The sequence below is a fragment of the Suricata suricatta genome, chromosome 1 (genome assembly GCF_006229205.1).
Source record: "Suricata suricatta isolate VVHF042 chromosome 1, meerkat_22Aug2017_6uvM2_HiC, whole genome shotgun sequence".
Classification (NCBI taxonomy): domain Eukaryota; kingdom Metazoa; phylum Chordata; class Mammalia; order Carnivora; family Herpestidae; genus Suricata; species Suricata suricatta.
The window spans coordinates 164,021,344-164,038,223 of NC_043700.1; the positions used below are offsets into that span (position 1 = coordinate 164,021,344).

Below are 16,880 nucleotides of genomic sequence, written 5' to 3' on the forward strand. Positions count from 1 at the left end.
GATGACAATGAGGACAACGGACGTTTTTTAGCTGAGCCCTCACGTGCCAGGCACTGTCTTAAACATTCAGCCCGCATCATGTAACACCCAGAACAATCAGTGAAGAGGATCCAGTTCTCCCCATTTTACAGTTAATAAAACCGAGACCCAGAGGTTTATGTGATTTCCCAAGACCACCATGTTGGATTCGACCTCACATCTGCATGGTTCCAAATTACATTTTTCTCCACCAGTCCCTGTAAACACACCTCACACAATCAGAACCTTGCCCTCAGAAAATAAATTCTTGTGAGTAATTACGCATAAACCTGATGACTCTGCTTAAGCGAAAACAACCACGGTTCCGCTTGCAACACTTGCCTCTTCCATGGTGGACTCCTTCACAATGAAATGGATTCACATGGCTAACGACTTTCCTTTTATCACCACTGGCTTATTACCAGTCTTAAGACCATCAAATGACCATCACAGAGGAAGATTAGGAAGAAAAGTTAGAAAGTCACAATTTTAGAGCCAATGAGAGTCCGATACTTCCCAGAGCTTTCTCCACACATACATGGCTTAGATCCTGTTTTGCCTTTTCTCAGTGCCAGAGATAAATGTTAGGCGTGCTGAGAAGATTTGGGAAGAAAAACTGGCCTAACTACCGTAGGAAAACTGCCGCCCACTACTGTGATTCCCAAGGCAGCCCTCGCCCCACCCCTGCCACACCTGCCTGCCCCTCCTCCAAGGCCGAGCGGCCTGGCAGGTGCCTGTCCAGGGTTCCTCCCCCTGGAGCCCACCGTGACCGCATCCACACAGCTGAGGATGGCTGGGAGAGGACACTTCTGAGATCTCAGAAATCAGACCTCTGTTTTAGGAGGAATCTGCTGAGGTCTAGAGGAGCCAGATGACTTGTCAAAGTCAGGAGACCAGCCAATCAGCAGCCGAGCAGGCCCCGAGCTGCTGCCCCCCCCCACCCAACCCTGACAGTGGCTGGACGCAGAGCCTCCACCCTGCTAACCGCTCTGGTGGAACACGTTCCTCAAACTGCAGCTCCCTTAGCTTCCGGCTGTCCTTCCTCCCAGCAATGTCTTCCACCATTTTTTTTTTTTGGCCAAGAAAATCCTCTAAAAATAAAAGCCAAGGTTTCTTAAGGGATTGCTATGCCACTGTGCTCAACGCCACGTGTATCACCTTCCTCAAAATAATCCCTGAAGTGGGCGCCATGTTTCATAACCCCAACACATAAAAGGAGAAACTGAGGCACAGTAAAATCCAGTATTTTCTCCTAGGCTATCAGTTGGGTAGGGTACAGAGTCAGAGTGAACCATGTTCATTTGCCTCCATGAGCAACTCTTTGAACTGTCTGCTTGCCCTCTCTTTGCCCAGAGAGTCAAGTCTCTTGACACACAGGTAGCTTTGATATTAAAGTGAGTTCAGAGGTGGGTGAAAGTGCAGAAAAGACAGACGGGTGTTGTCAGAGCCCTGCCTTCAGCAAGCTGAAAACACAGAGATGCTTTCACTGCCCTGTAACTCCTTAACTGTCTAATCAAAACAGGTGTGAACTTAGGAGTAAAATAAACAGCCATCCCTAACCGAAAGCCCTCCCTGCCGTCTCGGACACAACATCAGCATCTGGACACAACATCTGGACACATAGGGATTGTCTGCTGAGACACTCACAGGCAGAGAGAACCCCTGAGCTCCAAGAAGACTTCACGTCATTGTACGAGAGACCAAGTCCACACTTGTAAGGACTGGGCCGCAACACAGACTGTTGCTCACATTCGGCAGGCATGAAGAGACTCCTTGACAAGTTTTATCCTTGCCTCCAGGATGCCTCAATACATGAGTCCTCCCTGGCCCAGCTCAGACCGGAGGTGCAGTTTCTGACCCACCCGGGTCCCAGGGCCTGGCTGTCCACTCCATGTCCCCAGAGCACCTGCCACAGGGCTTCTCAACACCTTGGTCCCTGCAGCAAGAACATGGTACCCTCAACATGATGCCCAAGGCTGTACCAGGGAAAAGGGATGCAAGGAACAACACAGAAACAGGGAACCGGAGTCCAGGGCATTAGAAGGCTTATAATCCCTTCAGGCTGTTGTTAGTGAGGCCCCTTCACTCTGCTGGTGCAGAAATGGCTCATATTAAGGGAGCTCTGATGAATGACGCTGCTTTGCCAGAGTTTCAGGAAACTAGACAGCAAAGGGAAACCTCAATTCAACTCTTTCTCCTTTTCAGTGAACACACAATTCAGTCTAGCAATTCCCAAAATGCTCTGCTCAACTTTAAAATACACAAAATGCTAGATCCGCAGCACTAGGACTTGTGCGGAGCGCCAATCCACACCCCGGCACAGCCACGCCTCTTACACGTTGTGAGCGGTGGCGCGTCCAACATGATCGGTGCGCCCAGCGTACATATTCTTTGCTAAATCCGGGGTCCAGCCTGACTGTTTCAACTGATTAAGAAAACAGTCTGGGGGCGCCTGGGTGGCTCAGTCGGTTAAGTGCCTGACCGGCCCAGGTCACGATCTCACGGTTCAGGAGTTCAAGCCCCGCATCAGGGGCTCTGCTGTCAATGCAGAGCCTGCTTCAGATCCTGTGTCTCCCTCACATTACTCCTTCTCCAGCCTCTCTCAAAAAGAAATAAATATTAAAAAAAAAAAAAAAAAAAAACAGTCTGTAAGTCTTTCTTCCTACGGCCATGTCCCTGGTCCTCTCCCTCATGTACAGAATTCTCGGCCAGAGCCTCACTTCCTATTAGAACGACACTTACGGGAACCTACAAGGAGCTTTAAGAAAGCACTTCATTCTATTTATGAGGAATGCAGTATACAATCGAGCAAAAAGCACGAGCTTCTAAATGTTCATAAAACTAGCATCTTCCCACCTAAGGGGGCCTGGAACACTGTGTCTTCTATACCTAAGAAATGCTTCCCGTCAGGGTAGGCACAACGCAGCCTCCCAGCCTTCTAACTGTGCTATCGAGGAGGTTTTTCCATGAGCAGAGCTCTCTGCTTTGCTTGGATTTTGTCAGGTAAAACGACGTACGAAGTAATCATTCCAACACCATAGCAGCAAAATCCCTACCCTGACGGAACTTTGCAGCTCTCATTCTGAAAGCTGGGCCAGACCACAGACAGATTTATCAAACGGAGCTCTAGAATCTTTCCAGCTCCTGCAGATCTCGGTCTGCTTTATCTTCAGGGCCAACGTCACTGCTGGCTTCTTAATAAGCTCTAAGGGAGCATTTCTGTCAGCGTCTACCTTACCTTGACAACCACTAAGGGAAGGGTTAGGGATCCTTTCAGATGAGCTCTCTAGGTAAAGCACAACTTTCCTCATTTCCAGCTCTATCTTACAGAATGTCAGCAAACAGCAGCAACTAGGAACGCACAGTTGAAAACATTAATCATTTTCATTTTAAAGAGCACTATAATGCCAGCAAGCGAATCTTTGAAACTTAAGATGATAACTGTCAATTCACCTCATTTAGAAAGGGAAGTCAGATACCACTTCCCACCCACTAGGATGGTTATCATGAAGAAAAGAAGAAAGCAACGCATGTGGGCAAGGATGTGCAGACACTGGAAGGCTGGTGCACTGCTACGGGGAGTGTACAATGGTGTGGCCACAGCACAAAACACAACGGCGGCTCCTCAAAAAATTAAACATGTAATTCCCATATGATCCAGCAACTCCACTTGTGGGTATTTCCAAAAAAATTGAAAGCAGGAACACAAACAGATATTTGTACACCAACAGGATAGCAACATCATTCACAACAGCCAAAGGTGGAAACAACTCAAATGTCCATGGACAGATGAATAAATGTGGCATAAACGCAAAATGGAATACTAGTCAGCCTTAAAATGATACGAAATTCTGACATGTGCTACAACATGAACACAGGCGACGTCACGCTACATAAGCCAGTCACGAAAGGAAGCCTAAGTCTGCTTAGATGCCGTCCCTCGAGCCATCACCTACACAGACACAGAAGCAGAGAGCTGGTGGCAGGGACCAGGGCAGGGGCGGGGGCTACAGTTTAGTTAGGTCTCCATTTGGAAAGATTAAAAAGCTCCAAGATGGGGCGCCTGGGTGGTTTATTCAGTTGAGCGTCTGACTTCGGCTCAGGTCATGATCTCACGGTTCGTGGGTTCGAGCCCCATGTCAGGCTCTGTGCTGACTGCTAGCTCAGAGCCTGGAGCCTGCTTCGGATTCTGTGTCTCCCTCTCTCTCTGACCCTCCCCTGCTTACACTGTCTCTCTCAAAAATAAATAAAACATTTAAAAAATGATTAAAAAAATAAATAAAAGCTCCAAGAGACAAGGCAGCAATGACTACCTGACATGAATCTACTCAATGTCACTCAACTGTACGCTTTAAAAAGGTTAAAATGGTTGGTTTTATATTATGTGTACTTTACCACAGTTATGCAAAGGGGAAAATGAAATCTAAATAGCAATTGTGTTCTTCTCTACAAAAGTAGAGCTCATTAAGAGTATTCTTGGATCACCTGGGTGGTGCAGTCGGTTGAGCATCCAATGCTTGATTTCAGCTCAGGTCATAATCCCAGGGTTGTGGGATCAAGCCTCGCAACAGGCTCCATGCTGAACCTGCTTGGGATTCATTCATTCATTCATTCTCTCCCCACCCCACCCCCCGCCCCTCACCCCTGGCTTGTGCTCCCTCTCTAAAAACATAAATAAATTTAAAAAAAAAAAGTATTGAGAGACATAGGAAATTATCAAATCTGTTTTGATGCTTACAACAACATGGGCCATTTAAATCCTGTGACTCCCCTCGGAATCACACCCAAAGTTTTACAAATCTTCCAATAAATGGGAAAAAAGGCAAAACTAAGGATGGAGAGGAAATGAACTGCTTCAATGGCAGGGTCCCTCAGAAGACCATCATCACAGATATACCTTGGTTCTCTGCCCCTCGCCTGCCCCCCGCCGCCTCCCCCTCACTGCCTCCTCCCCAGCGCCTCCCCCCACTGCAGACCCAGATTGGAGCATCTCTCTTCCCATCTGAAGAAGGTCCTCGCTCTCGTTCAGGAGGGGTCTCATCCGTTCCATCCTGACCCGCCGGCCCCTGTGGCTCTGGATGTGCTCAGACCTCCCCACCTGCCCAAAGCTAGGTAAGCTGGCTCTCCCCGCAGCACGGCCTTCTCCTGGGGGGCAACGGGGGGGGGGGGGGCGGGCAGGTAACAGGGAGGGCTTCCCGTGCAGAGGACTCCTGGAGTCACACACTAGTGCACCCTGCACTTCACTAATTCTGATTTACTGACCCCTACAGTGTTCACATGACCAATCCCCTTTCCCCCCACAACGTGGTGAAGGTCAAACCGGTAAGGGTACCTGTCAGAGCACCTAGCACAGTGCCCAGCGCACCTTAAAGGCTCCGTATGTATCAGCTGCAAACGGTCACGTTTACCACAGTTTCTCCCTACACCAAATTTCCAGAAACTATAGTCCACACTCAGTCTCTTTTACTCTTTCCTCTCGACTCAACTGCAACCCTTCTGCCCCCTTCACTCCATGAAAACTGTTCTGGCGGAGGTTACAACTGACCTTGTACCTGAAACATTTAGTGGAGATTCTTCAGCTCGTGTCTTAACTAGATCTCTTCACAGCAGCCAACAGGGCAGACCATGCACAGCCCTGATAAATGCCACACAGTTGGACTGCAGCCTCTGTCCCTCTACTCAGCGCCCCTGAGAGGGGCCACTTAGACAGGGGTGGGGGGGACATGGATGTTTCTCTTCAGATCCTGAGCACCTGGCACAACTCGGAAGACATCCTCCGCACACTGACAGCTCACCTGGAATCCTGAAACTAACACGCGCCTCAGGCAGACCCTTTCAAGGAATGCAGATCACCTAGGGTTTTTCTGGGACCTTTAACACCCCCCTCTCCAGCCCCCAGCAATGTTAAACCCTCACGGGGCCCCTACTCACCCTCGATCCGCTCACACAGCTTGTGCAGGCTCTGCAGGGGGCAGCCCTCACACAGCTGGGCCGGGGTTTTTGCTGTCTGCTGCACAGCAGCCACTGTGAAAGCCTGTTTCAGGGTCATCATAATCTCATCAACCTGATCAGGGAGAAGACAGATAGATGGAGCCAGCAAAAAGCTGAAGAGGAGTGGAGCTGGGGCGCCTGGGTGGCTCAGTCGGTTAAGCGTCCGACTTCGGCTCAGGTCATGATCTCACAGTTCATGGGTTCGAGCCCCATGTAGGGCTCTGTGCTAACAGCTGAGAGCCTGGAGCCTGCTTCGGATTCTGTCTTCCTCACCCTCTGTCCCTCCCCCACCCCTACCCCTGCTCCCCCCACCCCACCCCTGCACTCTTTCAAAAATAAGCAAATAACAACAAAAAAAAGATGAGTGGGTTGAGGAGTGCCTGCAGGGCTCAGCTGCTTACGCCTCCAACTCGGCTCAGGGCATGATCTCAGTTTGTGGTTTGGGGCCTCATATCAGGTTCTGTGCTGACAGCACAGACCCTGCTTGGGATTCTTTCTCTGCTCTCCTCTGCTTGTGCATATCCCTTCTCAAAATAAACAAACTTAAAAAAGAAAATGAGTGTGGCTGAGATTTCAGGACTCTCTGCAAAGAGTATTTGAAGATTTGGGGAGGACCATTAATCACTGACAAACATAATCATTATCATAATATCTGCTAGGATTATAGTCTTTAAAACGCTACCTAGATGTTCAAAACTCTTAAAGGAGATAAGGTAAAAACTAAAACCGACAAAAAAAAGCCAATGCTTCTCGACCAAAAATCCAAAATGACATTTTTTAATGCTGGACCCGAGGGTTAAGTGAGCAGGTTCCCCAAGAGCAATGAAAACTGAAGACACAAACCCAAATACATCTTGCATGTACACTAGCTAGTTACCGAATAGCCATGATGAATAATCAAAGCCGAATGACGACATGCTGATGAAGCTATGTGGTTTTGCTAAGGAAAGAAAAGCTCGGCGAGGTTGAAATCCCACAGAATCAGGTTTCCAGGGGAGAGTGCTCAGTCTCACTTACCAGAGCCTCGTTTGTGCACTGAAACACGTAACACACGAAATGAAAGCCTCCGCCCCCGGAAGCCTCTCGGCATATAAATCCAAAGTGGTCCACATGTCTGATACCCTGTTGAAGGCAGGGGAGAGAGGAAGGAACGCTGAGCCACATCCACATGAGGACACAACTGTCAGAGGGCGACCTAAGGCTGACAGCAGTCTCCCGGAGCACTGTGACGTTCGTTTCTCAGATTTTTTGAAGCACCGTTGATACCATATGTTACATTAGCGTCAGGTATTCGAGGCTGTGGTTGGACAAGTCTGTATGTTATGCTGTGCTCACCACCAGTGTCGCTGCCACCTGTCCCCATCCAGGGCGATTAGGATGCCCCTAACTCCCTAAGCTGTACCTTTCACCCCTGTGACATATGCATTCCGTAGCGGAAAGCCTGAATTCCCGACTCCTCTCCCCTCTGGCAATCATCAGTTTGTTCTCTGCATATGTAGGTCTAGTTCTGCTTTTTGTTTACTCATGTTTTTTAGATTCCTCATAGAAGTCATATCATGTGGAATTTGTTTTTCTTGGACTTATTTCCCTTGGCATAATACCGTCTAGGTCCCTCCATGTTGTCACAAATGGCAAGATCGCCATCCTTTTTATTGCTGAGTAATATTCCTGTGTGTGTGTGTGTGTGTGTGTGTGTGTGTGTACCACATCTTCTTTATCCATTCATTTATGGACACTTGGATTGCTTCCATATCTTAGCTACTCCATATATAAATAAAGCTGCAATAAAAATAAGAATATACCTTTTTTGAATTCGTGTTTTTGTATCTTTGGATAAATACCCAGTAGTGGAAATACTGGATCATAAAACATTTTTAATGTTTTGAGGAACCTCCATCCTGTTTCCACAGTGGCTGCACCAGTTTACATTCCCACCAGGAGTGCACATCCTCGCCAACACTTGTTTCTTGTCTTTTTTATTTTTGCCACTCTGACAGGTGTAAGGGGTATCTCATTGTGGTTTTGATGTCCATCTCCCTGATGACTGTGCATCTTTTCATGTGCCTGTTGGCTATCTGTATATTTTTTGGGAAAAAGCCTATTCAGCTCCTTTGTCCATTTTTCAATTAGATTATGTGTTTTTCTGATGGTGAGCTGTGTAAGTACTTTATCTACTTTGGATATTAACCCCTCATGGAATATATCATTTGCAAATATCTTCTCCCATTCAGTAAGCTGCTTTTTTCATTTTGTTGTTGGTTTCCTTCTCTGTGCAAAAGCTTTTTCATTTTGGCTTAATCCCAATAGTTTATTTTTGCTTTTGTTTCTCTTGCCTGAGGAGGTATCTGGAAAATTCTGAAATAGTCAATGTCAAAGAAATTACTGCCTATGTTTTCTCCGAAAAGTTTCATGGCTTCACACCTCACATTTAGACCTTTAATGCATTTTGAGTTTATTTTTGGGTCTGAGATGGGCGAGTGGCCCAGTGTCCTTCTCTTGCACATGGCTGTCCAGTCTCCCGGGGCCACTGCTGAAGAGGCAGCCTTCTCCCCACTGTACACTCCTGCCTCCCTTATCACAGACTAATTGACCATACGATTATGGGTTTATTTCTGGGCTTCCTATTCCGTTTCACTGACCTATGGGTCCATTTTCGTGCCAGGACCCTAGTGTTCTGATTACTACAACTCTGTAGTCTGTCTTTAAATCTGGAATTGTGATCTCTCCAGCTTTGCAGTTCTCAAGACTGCCTTGGCTTTTTGGGGTCGTTTGTGGTTCCAGACGATCTTCTCAGATATTTTAAATATCTAAAAACATGCCTCGAATATGAAGATTAACATTGTTCTACTACAATGTTATTCTGATCACCCCCCCAAAACAAGAACTGAACACCAGAGTTTTTAACGTTCATTTTAGTACTAAATTAAGTGCAGAAAAGTGGACACAGAAAGATGAGAACTCTTCTTAGATATTAAAGAAAAACGACTTCAAAAATCCAAAGTAGATAAGAGATTAATGAAAAAACACAACTACATAGACACATGCACGCGCACACACACACACACACACACACACGCAGTCACAAAGGTTAAAAACACACACACACATATATACATACATATATATGTTTTTAATATATATATATTTAAAACACATCTGTACTCCTAAAAGAACAGGTAAGTACTGTTCTGGCATGCAGAATGAGTCACAAAGTATGCACACAGAGTAGAGAAGTTTTTAAATGTACGATATTAAGGCCAAGCTGCTATGCTATCATTTTCCAAGAGCTCTTCTGAATAAGTATGTAAACTTGGTTTGAAAGTGTCAGCTAAGAGGCATCTTGATACAGATAAGACCTAGAACATAAATATTAATCCGTGAGTATCTCCAGAAAGCACCAGCATGCCGAGATACAAGTGCTAAGAACAATAACTTGAAATTTGGGTCATCGTGTAAACTTGTAAGCAGTAGCCTTTAGGAAATAGTAAAACTGTCATATGAGAGAGCCAACCTTAAACATTAATATTTCAATAGAAATAGCAAATCGAGATTAGAGTCTGTGGCTAATCTCAGGTTGAACATTTTCCAATAAATGGGCAATCACTGACAAATCTCAATGTTCTCCAACAGCAAGGTAAGCACATGCCAGGTGTCAATTCTCCGGGGAAGAGGATTTGGGAAAACTTCTTTTGCAAATGGCTCCCTATCCAACTATAAAAGGAAACCCTTTACATTCACATTTTGGGAAAAGGGTTCGAAAGTGAAATTTTTTTATGTAAATCATGTTCTATATCAGCAATGAGATGTTCATCACATCTAATTATGAGAAAATGGAAGTGACGAAATGAGAAGCAAGAGCTTAAAAAAAATAGCTAAACAAGAAATTTAAGTGATCTCATATTTGTTAGGAAGATCCTGGGTACAACTGACATAGCTCATAACAACTGACTCTCCAAAATCTCTCTATGAAACACGCCTGGGGAGACTATGAAGAAAGAATCAGGGGCGCCTGGGTGGCTCCGTCAGTTAAGCGTCCAAGGTAGGCTCGGGTCATGATCTAGCAGTTCCCGAGTTCAAGCCCTGCATCAGGCTCTTTGCTGACAGCTCAGAGCCTGGAGCCTGCCTCACATTGCGTGTGTGTGTGTGTGTGTGTGTGTGTGTGTGTCCCTGCCCTGCTCATATTCGGTCTCTCTTTCTCTTTCAATAAATAAGACATCAAAAAAAGTTTTTTATTTTAAAAAAAAAAAGAATCAAGTAGGCACCATATTCTGAGGAAAATATCCTTAATCACTATTTTAAAGAAATAATGACTGGTACCTAAAAGAAGTTAAGAATTTTTATAAAGTAAAAATGAGCACCTATTTAAAAACATCTACATGTATGTATGAATGTCCATGTAAAACACGCATGTGCGTGCACACACACACACACACACACACACACATGGAAATTGTGACTACAGAACATTACCACCAGTAATTGAAAATAGAAAAGTAGATGTATTTTTTCCAGTAGATTATTGTTGCTAATAGCAAACTTAATTTCAAAATTTTATGTATATTTTGCCTTAATATACCAAACCAAAGAAGAAACGCAAGATCACAAATCAAGTACACCCAGAAAGCATACATCTTGTTACCTTTTAGCATGTCTGTTGAATGACAGATAATAAAAGAATTCATTAAAAATTCAAATGCAAATGAACTAATAACCCATCTCCATTTACCTGAGAGCAAAAGGATATTTCCTTAAAATTTTTCTCCAACGCTACCTTTTTGGTGTCAGGACTGATGAGGTAAACTTCAGACTGGCCAATCTTAAAAGACAAAAAAAGGAAGAAACTAGTTTTTCATGAAATTTGAACTCAAATTTTTACACAAACGTTCTCATTTTGCGGCCTATGAAAATACGGAGGAAGAAGGGCAGGCTCCTCTAAAGTCCCCGTGAGCTGGCGCTGAAGGCCGGCCTCCAGGGGGTCTGGTTCTCCCTGGGGATTTCAGGAAGCCCCGAACAGCTGTTTGTCCGTTCAGCCACGTAGGACAGCGGTCTTCTTCTTTTATTTAATGTTTATTTATCTTTGAGAGAGACAGAGAGAGAGAGAGAGAGAGAGGCAGAGCACAAGTAGGGGAGGAGCAGAGAGAGGGGGAGACAGAGAATCAGAAACAGGCTCTAGGCTCTGAGCTGTCAGTACAGAGCCTAACACGGGGCTCGAACTCACAAACCACAAGATCATGACCTGAGCCAAAGTCGGACAGTTAACTGACTGAGCCACCCAGGAGCCCATAAAGCAGTCTCCTTTGAGATGAAAGTACCGAATATCCAAAAGTTTGCAACGAAACCTCAGATGCCACATTTCCCCTTGGTAAGTGAGGCGTCTATAAAACTGAATCTTCCAGAAAGGGTTCTCTTTTAAAACTTTCAAAACACTTTCTAATGACAGGTTTGTTTGGTTTTTTTACTGAAAAGTCTTTTAGAATTATTGTTAAAATAACCTACCATGGTTGAGTACATACTATGTGTTAAGTGTTCAAATACCAATTACTTTTTAGAGTTTGAGCATTAGGGGCACCTGGGTGGCGCAGTTGGTTAAGTATCTGACTCTTGGTTTCAGCTTAGGTCATGATCTCATGGTTTCTGAGTTTGAGTCCCCACATTGGGCTCTGTGCTGACCGTATGGAGTCTGCTTAGATTCTCTCTCTCCCTCCCTCCCTCTGCCCCTCCCCAGCTCACTCACGCACATGTGCACGCATGCTCTCTCTCTCTCTCTCAAAATTTATTAAAAAAACTTAAATTTAAAAAATAAAGTTAGAGTATCAGCATATGTTAATACTGCGTTACAGCCTTGGGTCTGCACAATACACTGTGTTACAGCGGAGGACCGTGTTGCGGCAGCCCACCCCTGCCTCGAGGGGCTTCTCACCTGCTGCTCCCTGAACCCGGGACACTCCAACTAGAAGAATACCTAGTTGACCACACCGAAACTCTGCGCAGTGAAAAATCACTTCCTCCAAGAAGCCTTCCCGGGATCCGCAGCTGTTCTCACAGCATCCTCTACTTCTCCTCTGTGGCATTTATCACAACTGTAATGAGACCATTACTTGAATGATCAGTTGTCAGACCTCCCCTTACTGGAATCTAAATTCCATGTGGGCAGAGACCATGCGTGTCCTATTCACTGCTGTGACTTCTAGCATTCTGAAAGGGAGCCTATGCACAGCAGTCACACACGGAGTACTTGAAAATACATGCACTGAGCAGCTTTCACAACTGACATCATGAGTTTTACCTTTGTAAACACAGATCACAGACTAAAATGCACAAGCCTGAATGCCGACAGAGCACTCTTTTCAGCACGCTAGATCAACAATGAAAACAGGGAGAAAACGGCCCTACGGCCCCACTGACACATCGCCTTCATCTTAAACCTGCAACATCCGACATCCCATTAACCTAAGTAGCAGCTTTCGTACATGTCGGCCATCTCACTGCCCTGAGCCAGGCACAAAAACATCACACTAATGGTCATTTTGCTCTCACTGAAATATCAGTCGTGACATTCTAGAAGGGGGCTGAGGAACAATCGGTTCCCTGTATTGTCAGAGGCCAGCTCCCTGCTGGGACAGCCCTGAGTCCCATCAGCTCAGACCCAGGGGACTCCCAGGGAGGATGAGCCCATCCGGAAGAGCCGGGAGCAGCACGGAACTCAGGAATCCCAAGTGCCAAGGGCAGCTTCCCTAGCCATTCCTTTCCTGGCACTTGGCTATTAGCTTACCAAGCCTCTTCTAGAAAACAAGGGAGTAAGCAGTTGGCTAAACTATTATTTCAGTTTGGGTATAAATTTTAAATATCATGTTCTCCCCAAACCCAATTTTTCTGATTAACAAAGGATAAATATTTTTATAAAGTAATAGAAACAGTAAAGAGGGAGATTAAAAATGAAAATTAAAAGATTTTGTTGAAATATTTTTCTTGAAATTAATATACATTTGAAAAACAAAACCTTTTGGGGTCTATTACATGTGTTACCTGTTCCTATCATTGAAAAGGTACCTTTCAACCAAGCTGCGGAGTGGGAGAGATAAAAACATAACAGGATATAAGAAGGATTCTCTTTAGGGTGTGCCTGGGTGGCTCAGCAGGTTAAGCATTCAACTTTGGCCCAGGTCATGATCTTATGGTTCATGAGTTCAAGCCCCACACTGGGCTCTATGCTGGTGGTGCACAGCCTGCTTGGGATTCTCTCTCTCTCTCCCTTTCTCTCTCTCTCTCTGCTCCCTCCCCACTTGTGCATGCTCTCTTGCTCTCTCTCTCTCTCTCAAATAAACTTAAAAAAAGAAAAAAGGATGGATTCTCTTTAGATTTCCAATGATTATTTTATATATATCTTTTTAAATGTTTATTTAGAGAGAGAGAAAGAATGAGGGAGAGAGAGCAAGCAAGATAGAGCGTAAGCAGAGGAGGGGCAGAGAGAGAGGGAGACATAGAATCCGAAGCAGGCTCTGAACTGTCAGGCCAGTGCTGGACATGGGGCTCGAACTCACGAACCACAAGATCAAGACCTATGCCAAAGTCAGATGCTCAACTAACTGAGCCACCCAGGTGCCCCTCCAACAATGATATTAAAGGTCTAAAACTAAAGGATTTTATCCTGAGAAAAGGATTACTTGCTTTAAAATTAGATTCACACATAAATCCAAAGCAATTTACTAAGAATCCTTGCTCAATAAAGCAGATTTCTTTTAACCTGTCTCTTACACCAGGGACGAGCCTAGAGATTGATGGCATTTTACCGTGAAGAGCATCGTTCGATTTTCCTCAATATCCGTCGGCTGCACAACATTGTGTCCGCTAATTAGGTGGTTCTCGATGTCGTTTTCCTCAAAGGACCTGAAAAAACTTCTACTTCGAAGGCTTGCATTTTGAAATTCCTTCTTAAAGGCCAAAGAGCGCAGGCCGGGCTGGGAGAAGGATTTGCGCATGGGCCTCCCGCCCTGCTCCCCGTTCCCCACCGGCTGGAGCACGGATCGGAACTTCTCCGTGAAGGACAGCCCTCCCACAGGATTCGGGGGTTCAGAGTCTTGGGCGACCAGGTCAAATTCTGCTTTCCGGCTGCAGCTGACGTGATTGAACTTCTCAATGCACTCGTCGATCAGGGCCGGGGGGGCCTTCTTGTGAGCCACCGTCACCCGGCCACAGAAGAGCACCTCAAACTTCTTGGCAAATGTGTCATCGAACTCAGACGGGCAATGGAGCTCCTCCTGGCGGGCAATCTTCCCGGCCTGTCGGATGGAGCTGATGATCTCAGGCACCTGCCAAGAAAGGAAGAGTGTTACTTGGAGCATGGAGTAGGTGGTGTTCCCTCACTGGTGCGTGTGCACGTGTACACACACACACACACACACACAAACACCATGAATATGCGAGGAACCAACGCTATGCTCTCCCCAACCACTCCGCTGCAGACTCCATGGCACTGAACCAAATCCACGGGGAATCTGGGCCTGGAAATGTCTTCCTCCAAGAGAGGAAAGCACAACTTTCACAGAGAGAAGAGGAACAACATCAATGAAGCATCTCTTTGTGCCAGGGTCAATGCTAGAGGGCTGACATGCCCACGACACTCCACAAGGCTGAGTGACAAGCCCACGGACACCACCAGGTGTGGCAAGCCATGGAGGCAAACCCACATTAGTCCCACTTCAAGGCCACGGTCCTCTCTGCAGCAGCTGTCACTCCCCAAAGAGGTCCGTCTCCAATGTGGCTCCACCAAAACATTTTCCCACATGTCACAGCAGTGGACCTTGGCATGTCTTCCACAATAAATGTGTGGGATGACAATAACAAGTGAGGACTGGAATTATCTTAGAAGATATTTCTTCAAATCCCAACATCGTTATTTTCTTCAAAGGCACCTGACAATGTATTACCCAGTCCCATACTTCATCACTGTTGAATAGTGCTGACTACGGAGCTAGAAGCTTTGAACCAAGGAGCAAGCTGCCAAGACCGGGTCATTCCCACAACACCCTGGGGCCTCTTCCCACGGAGACTCCAAAGCCTTTGGGGTCAGGGCGGAGCCACGATCAAGAGAATGAACAAAAGGGCCTCGTGTGCCATCATCCTTCCTCCTCACAGCCTCTCATCGTGAGCTTCCGACAGGAGCCAAGGCAGCAGTGGACATAAATGTGCGACCACACCAAGTGCCTGTGCGGTCACTTAGATGAAGTACGGCCACAACACTAACGCAAGAGGGGCACGAATTCAATCTTCCTGAGGAAGGACCTAGTTTTTGTTATGACCTAAACCCCAAAGCAATTTTTTTCCTTTTCTCTACATAAGAAAATTCAATTTAAGGCCCAATACCCAGAGGCTCAATGTCTTCTAACAACATTATAGAGGAAAGAACAGCAACAATAAAAAGCCTGTTACAATTCAGGTCAAAGATCAACACATACACTACAGGGAGACGGCTGCAGATTTAGAATGTCCGCTTGTGTTCTCTAAGACCCAGTGGTGCCAAAGGTTTTCCTTTGTGATTTCATACCATGCGCTCCTTAAAGACGGTATGTTTGCTGAAAAGATTATGATATAGCCTTCCCAGGTAGATTATCATGCAAAGAGTTCAGATATAGCTAGATATAGTCTACATTTTAGACACTGATCTTGAAGCATAAGAGCCACACAATACTAAATAAGCCAATGTCTCGGCACAGGTCAAGCCTCTATTTGCACAGAGTACCTGCTTGCGCTGTGACCCAGGCCGCTACTGCCGAACCCACGGAGGCCTGAAGACGGTCAGTGGAAAGGAAGACGGGGCAGAGAGAGGAGGGAGGCCGCCGAGGTTCCATTCACGCCTTTGCCAACAAGTTACTACAAGCCCTTGGCCAAAACTGCCTCAGTTTCTCTCAAAACAAACAAAAAAGGTTCATCAGATTTTTCAGGTAAAAGTTATTTCTATAAAGAATTTTCAAATAACCAATTCCTGCAAGTAAAAGAAGCTCGCCACTTTTCTGAGCAAGTGTAGGAAATTATTTTATGAGGAGTCACATGAATCTTTCCCCTTATCAAACGTGCTCTCTGAACAGGAAAGTCAAAGCGTACACAGCCTTCTGGGGCTTGTTAAGATGACTGCCATTCCTTCATGCAGGGTCTTCCACTGCCTCCGAGGTGATGGCGTTTCCCATCATTTAATCAGAGGGCCGAGGTGGTGTGTGAAGTCTTGTGAATTTATGGTGACTCAGTAGCAAAGAGCGCAGACACAAGTAAGACACAAAGTGGAGAACCTGACAGCGCCCTCACCTCACAAGGTCTCAGAAGAGGCTGCGGAGCCCATTACAACCTTGATCAGAGTTGAGGCTGTGGAAGATTTTCTGACCGCAGCCCAAGACCAGCGCCCCCTCTCTTTGCTCTGGTGACTTGCAATATGGGTAAAAAAAGGAAGAACTGGGTTAAAAAGACTCACTGTGATCCTGACAAGGATAGAACCATCTCAGAATACTTGACAAAATATTGCCAAACATAACTTCCAGCAATACATTGTGAACAGTTACAAATCTAATGGTTTTTTAATTTTTTTTATTTATTATTGAGACGGAGAGAAACAGAGCATGAGCAGGGGAGGGCAGAGAGAGAGGGAGACACAGAATCCGAAGCAGGCTCCAGGCTCTGAGCTGTCAGCACAGAACCTGACGCGGGGCTGGAACCCACGAACCACGAGATCATGACCTGAGCTGAAGTCAGACGTTTAACCGACTGAGCCACCGAGGCGCCCCTCGAATCTAATGTTTTAAAACTACCATAAGTAAGATAGGAGACATTAACAACAACAACAACAAAATGGACTCCACCTGTGTGTAAATTTGTAGTTCTGT

At 45.8% G+C, this 16,880-nt stretch overlaps 1 protein-coding gene across 4 annotated transcripts in view; it reads right to left on the reverse strand.

The window, feature by feature from the left end:
* TBC1D1 (TBC1 domain family member 1) overlaps positions 1-16,880 on the reverse strand; it is a 230,817-nt gene that overhangs the window by 106,497 nt on the left and 107,440 nt on the right. For all 4 annotated transcript variants that reach the window (XM_029947437.1, XM_029947433.1, XM_029947446.1 and 1 more), the window contains 4 exons: positions 13,800-14,318; positions 10,736-10,825; positions 7,027-7,131; positions 5,950-6,082 (listed from right to left, as the gene is read on the reverse strand). In XM_029947437.1, coding sequence (XP_029803297.1) covers positions 5,950-6,082; positions 7,027-7,131; positions 10,736-10,825; positions 13,800-14,318 — 847 coding nt within the window. The remainder of the gene's footprint in view (positions 1-5,949; positions 6,083-7,026; positions 7,132-10,735; positions 10,826-13,799; positions 14,319-16,880) is intronic.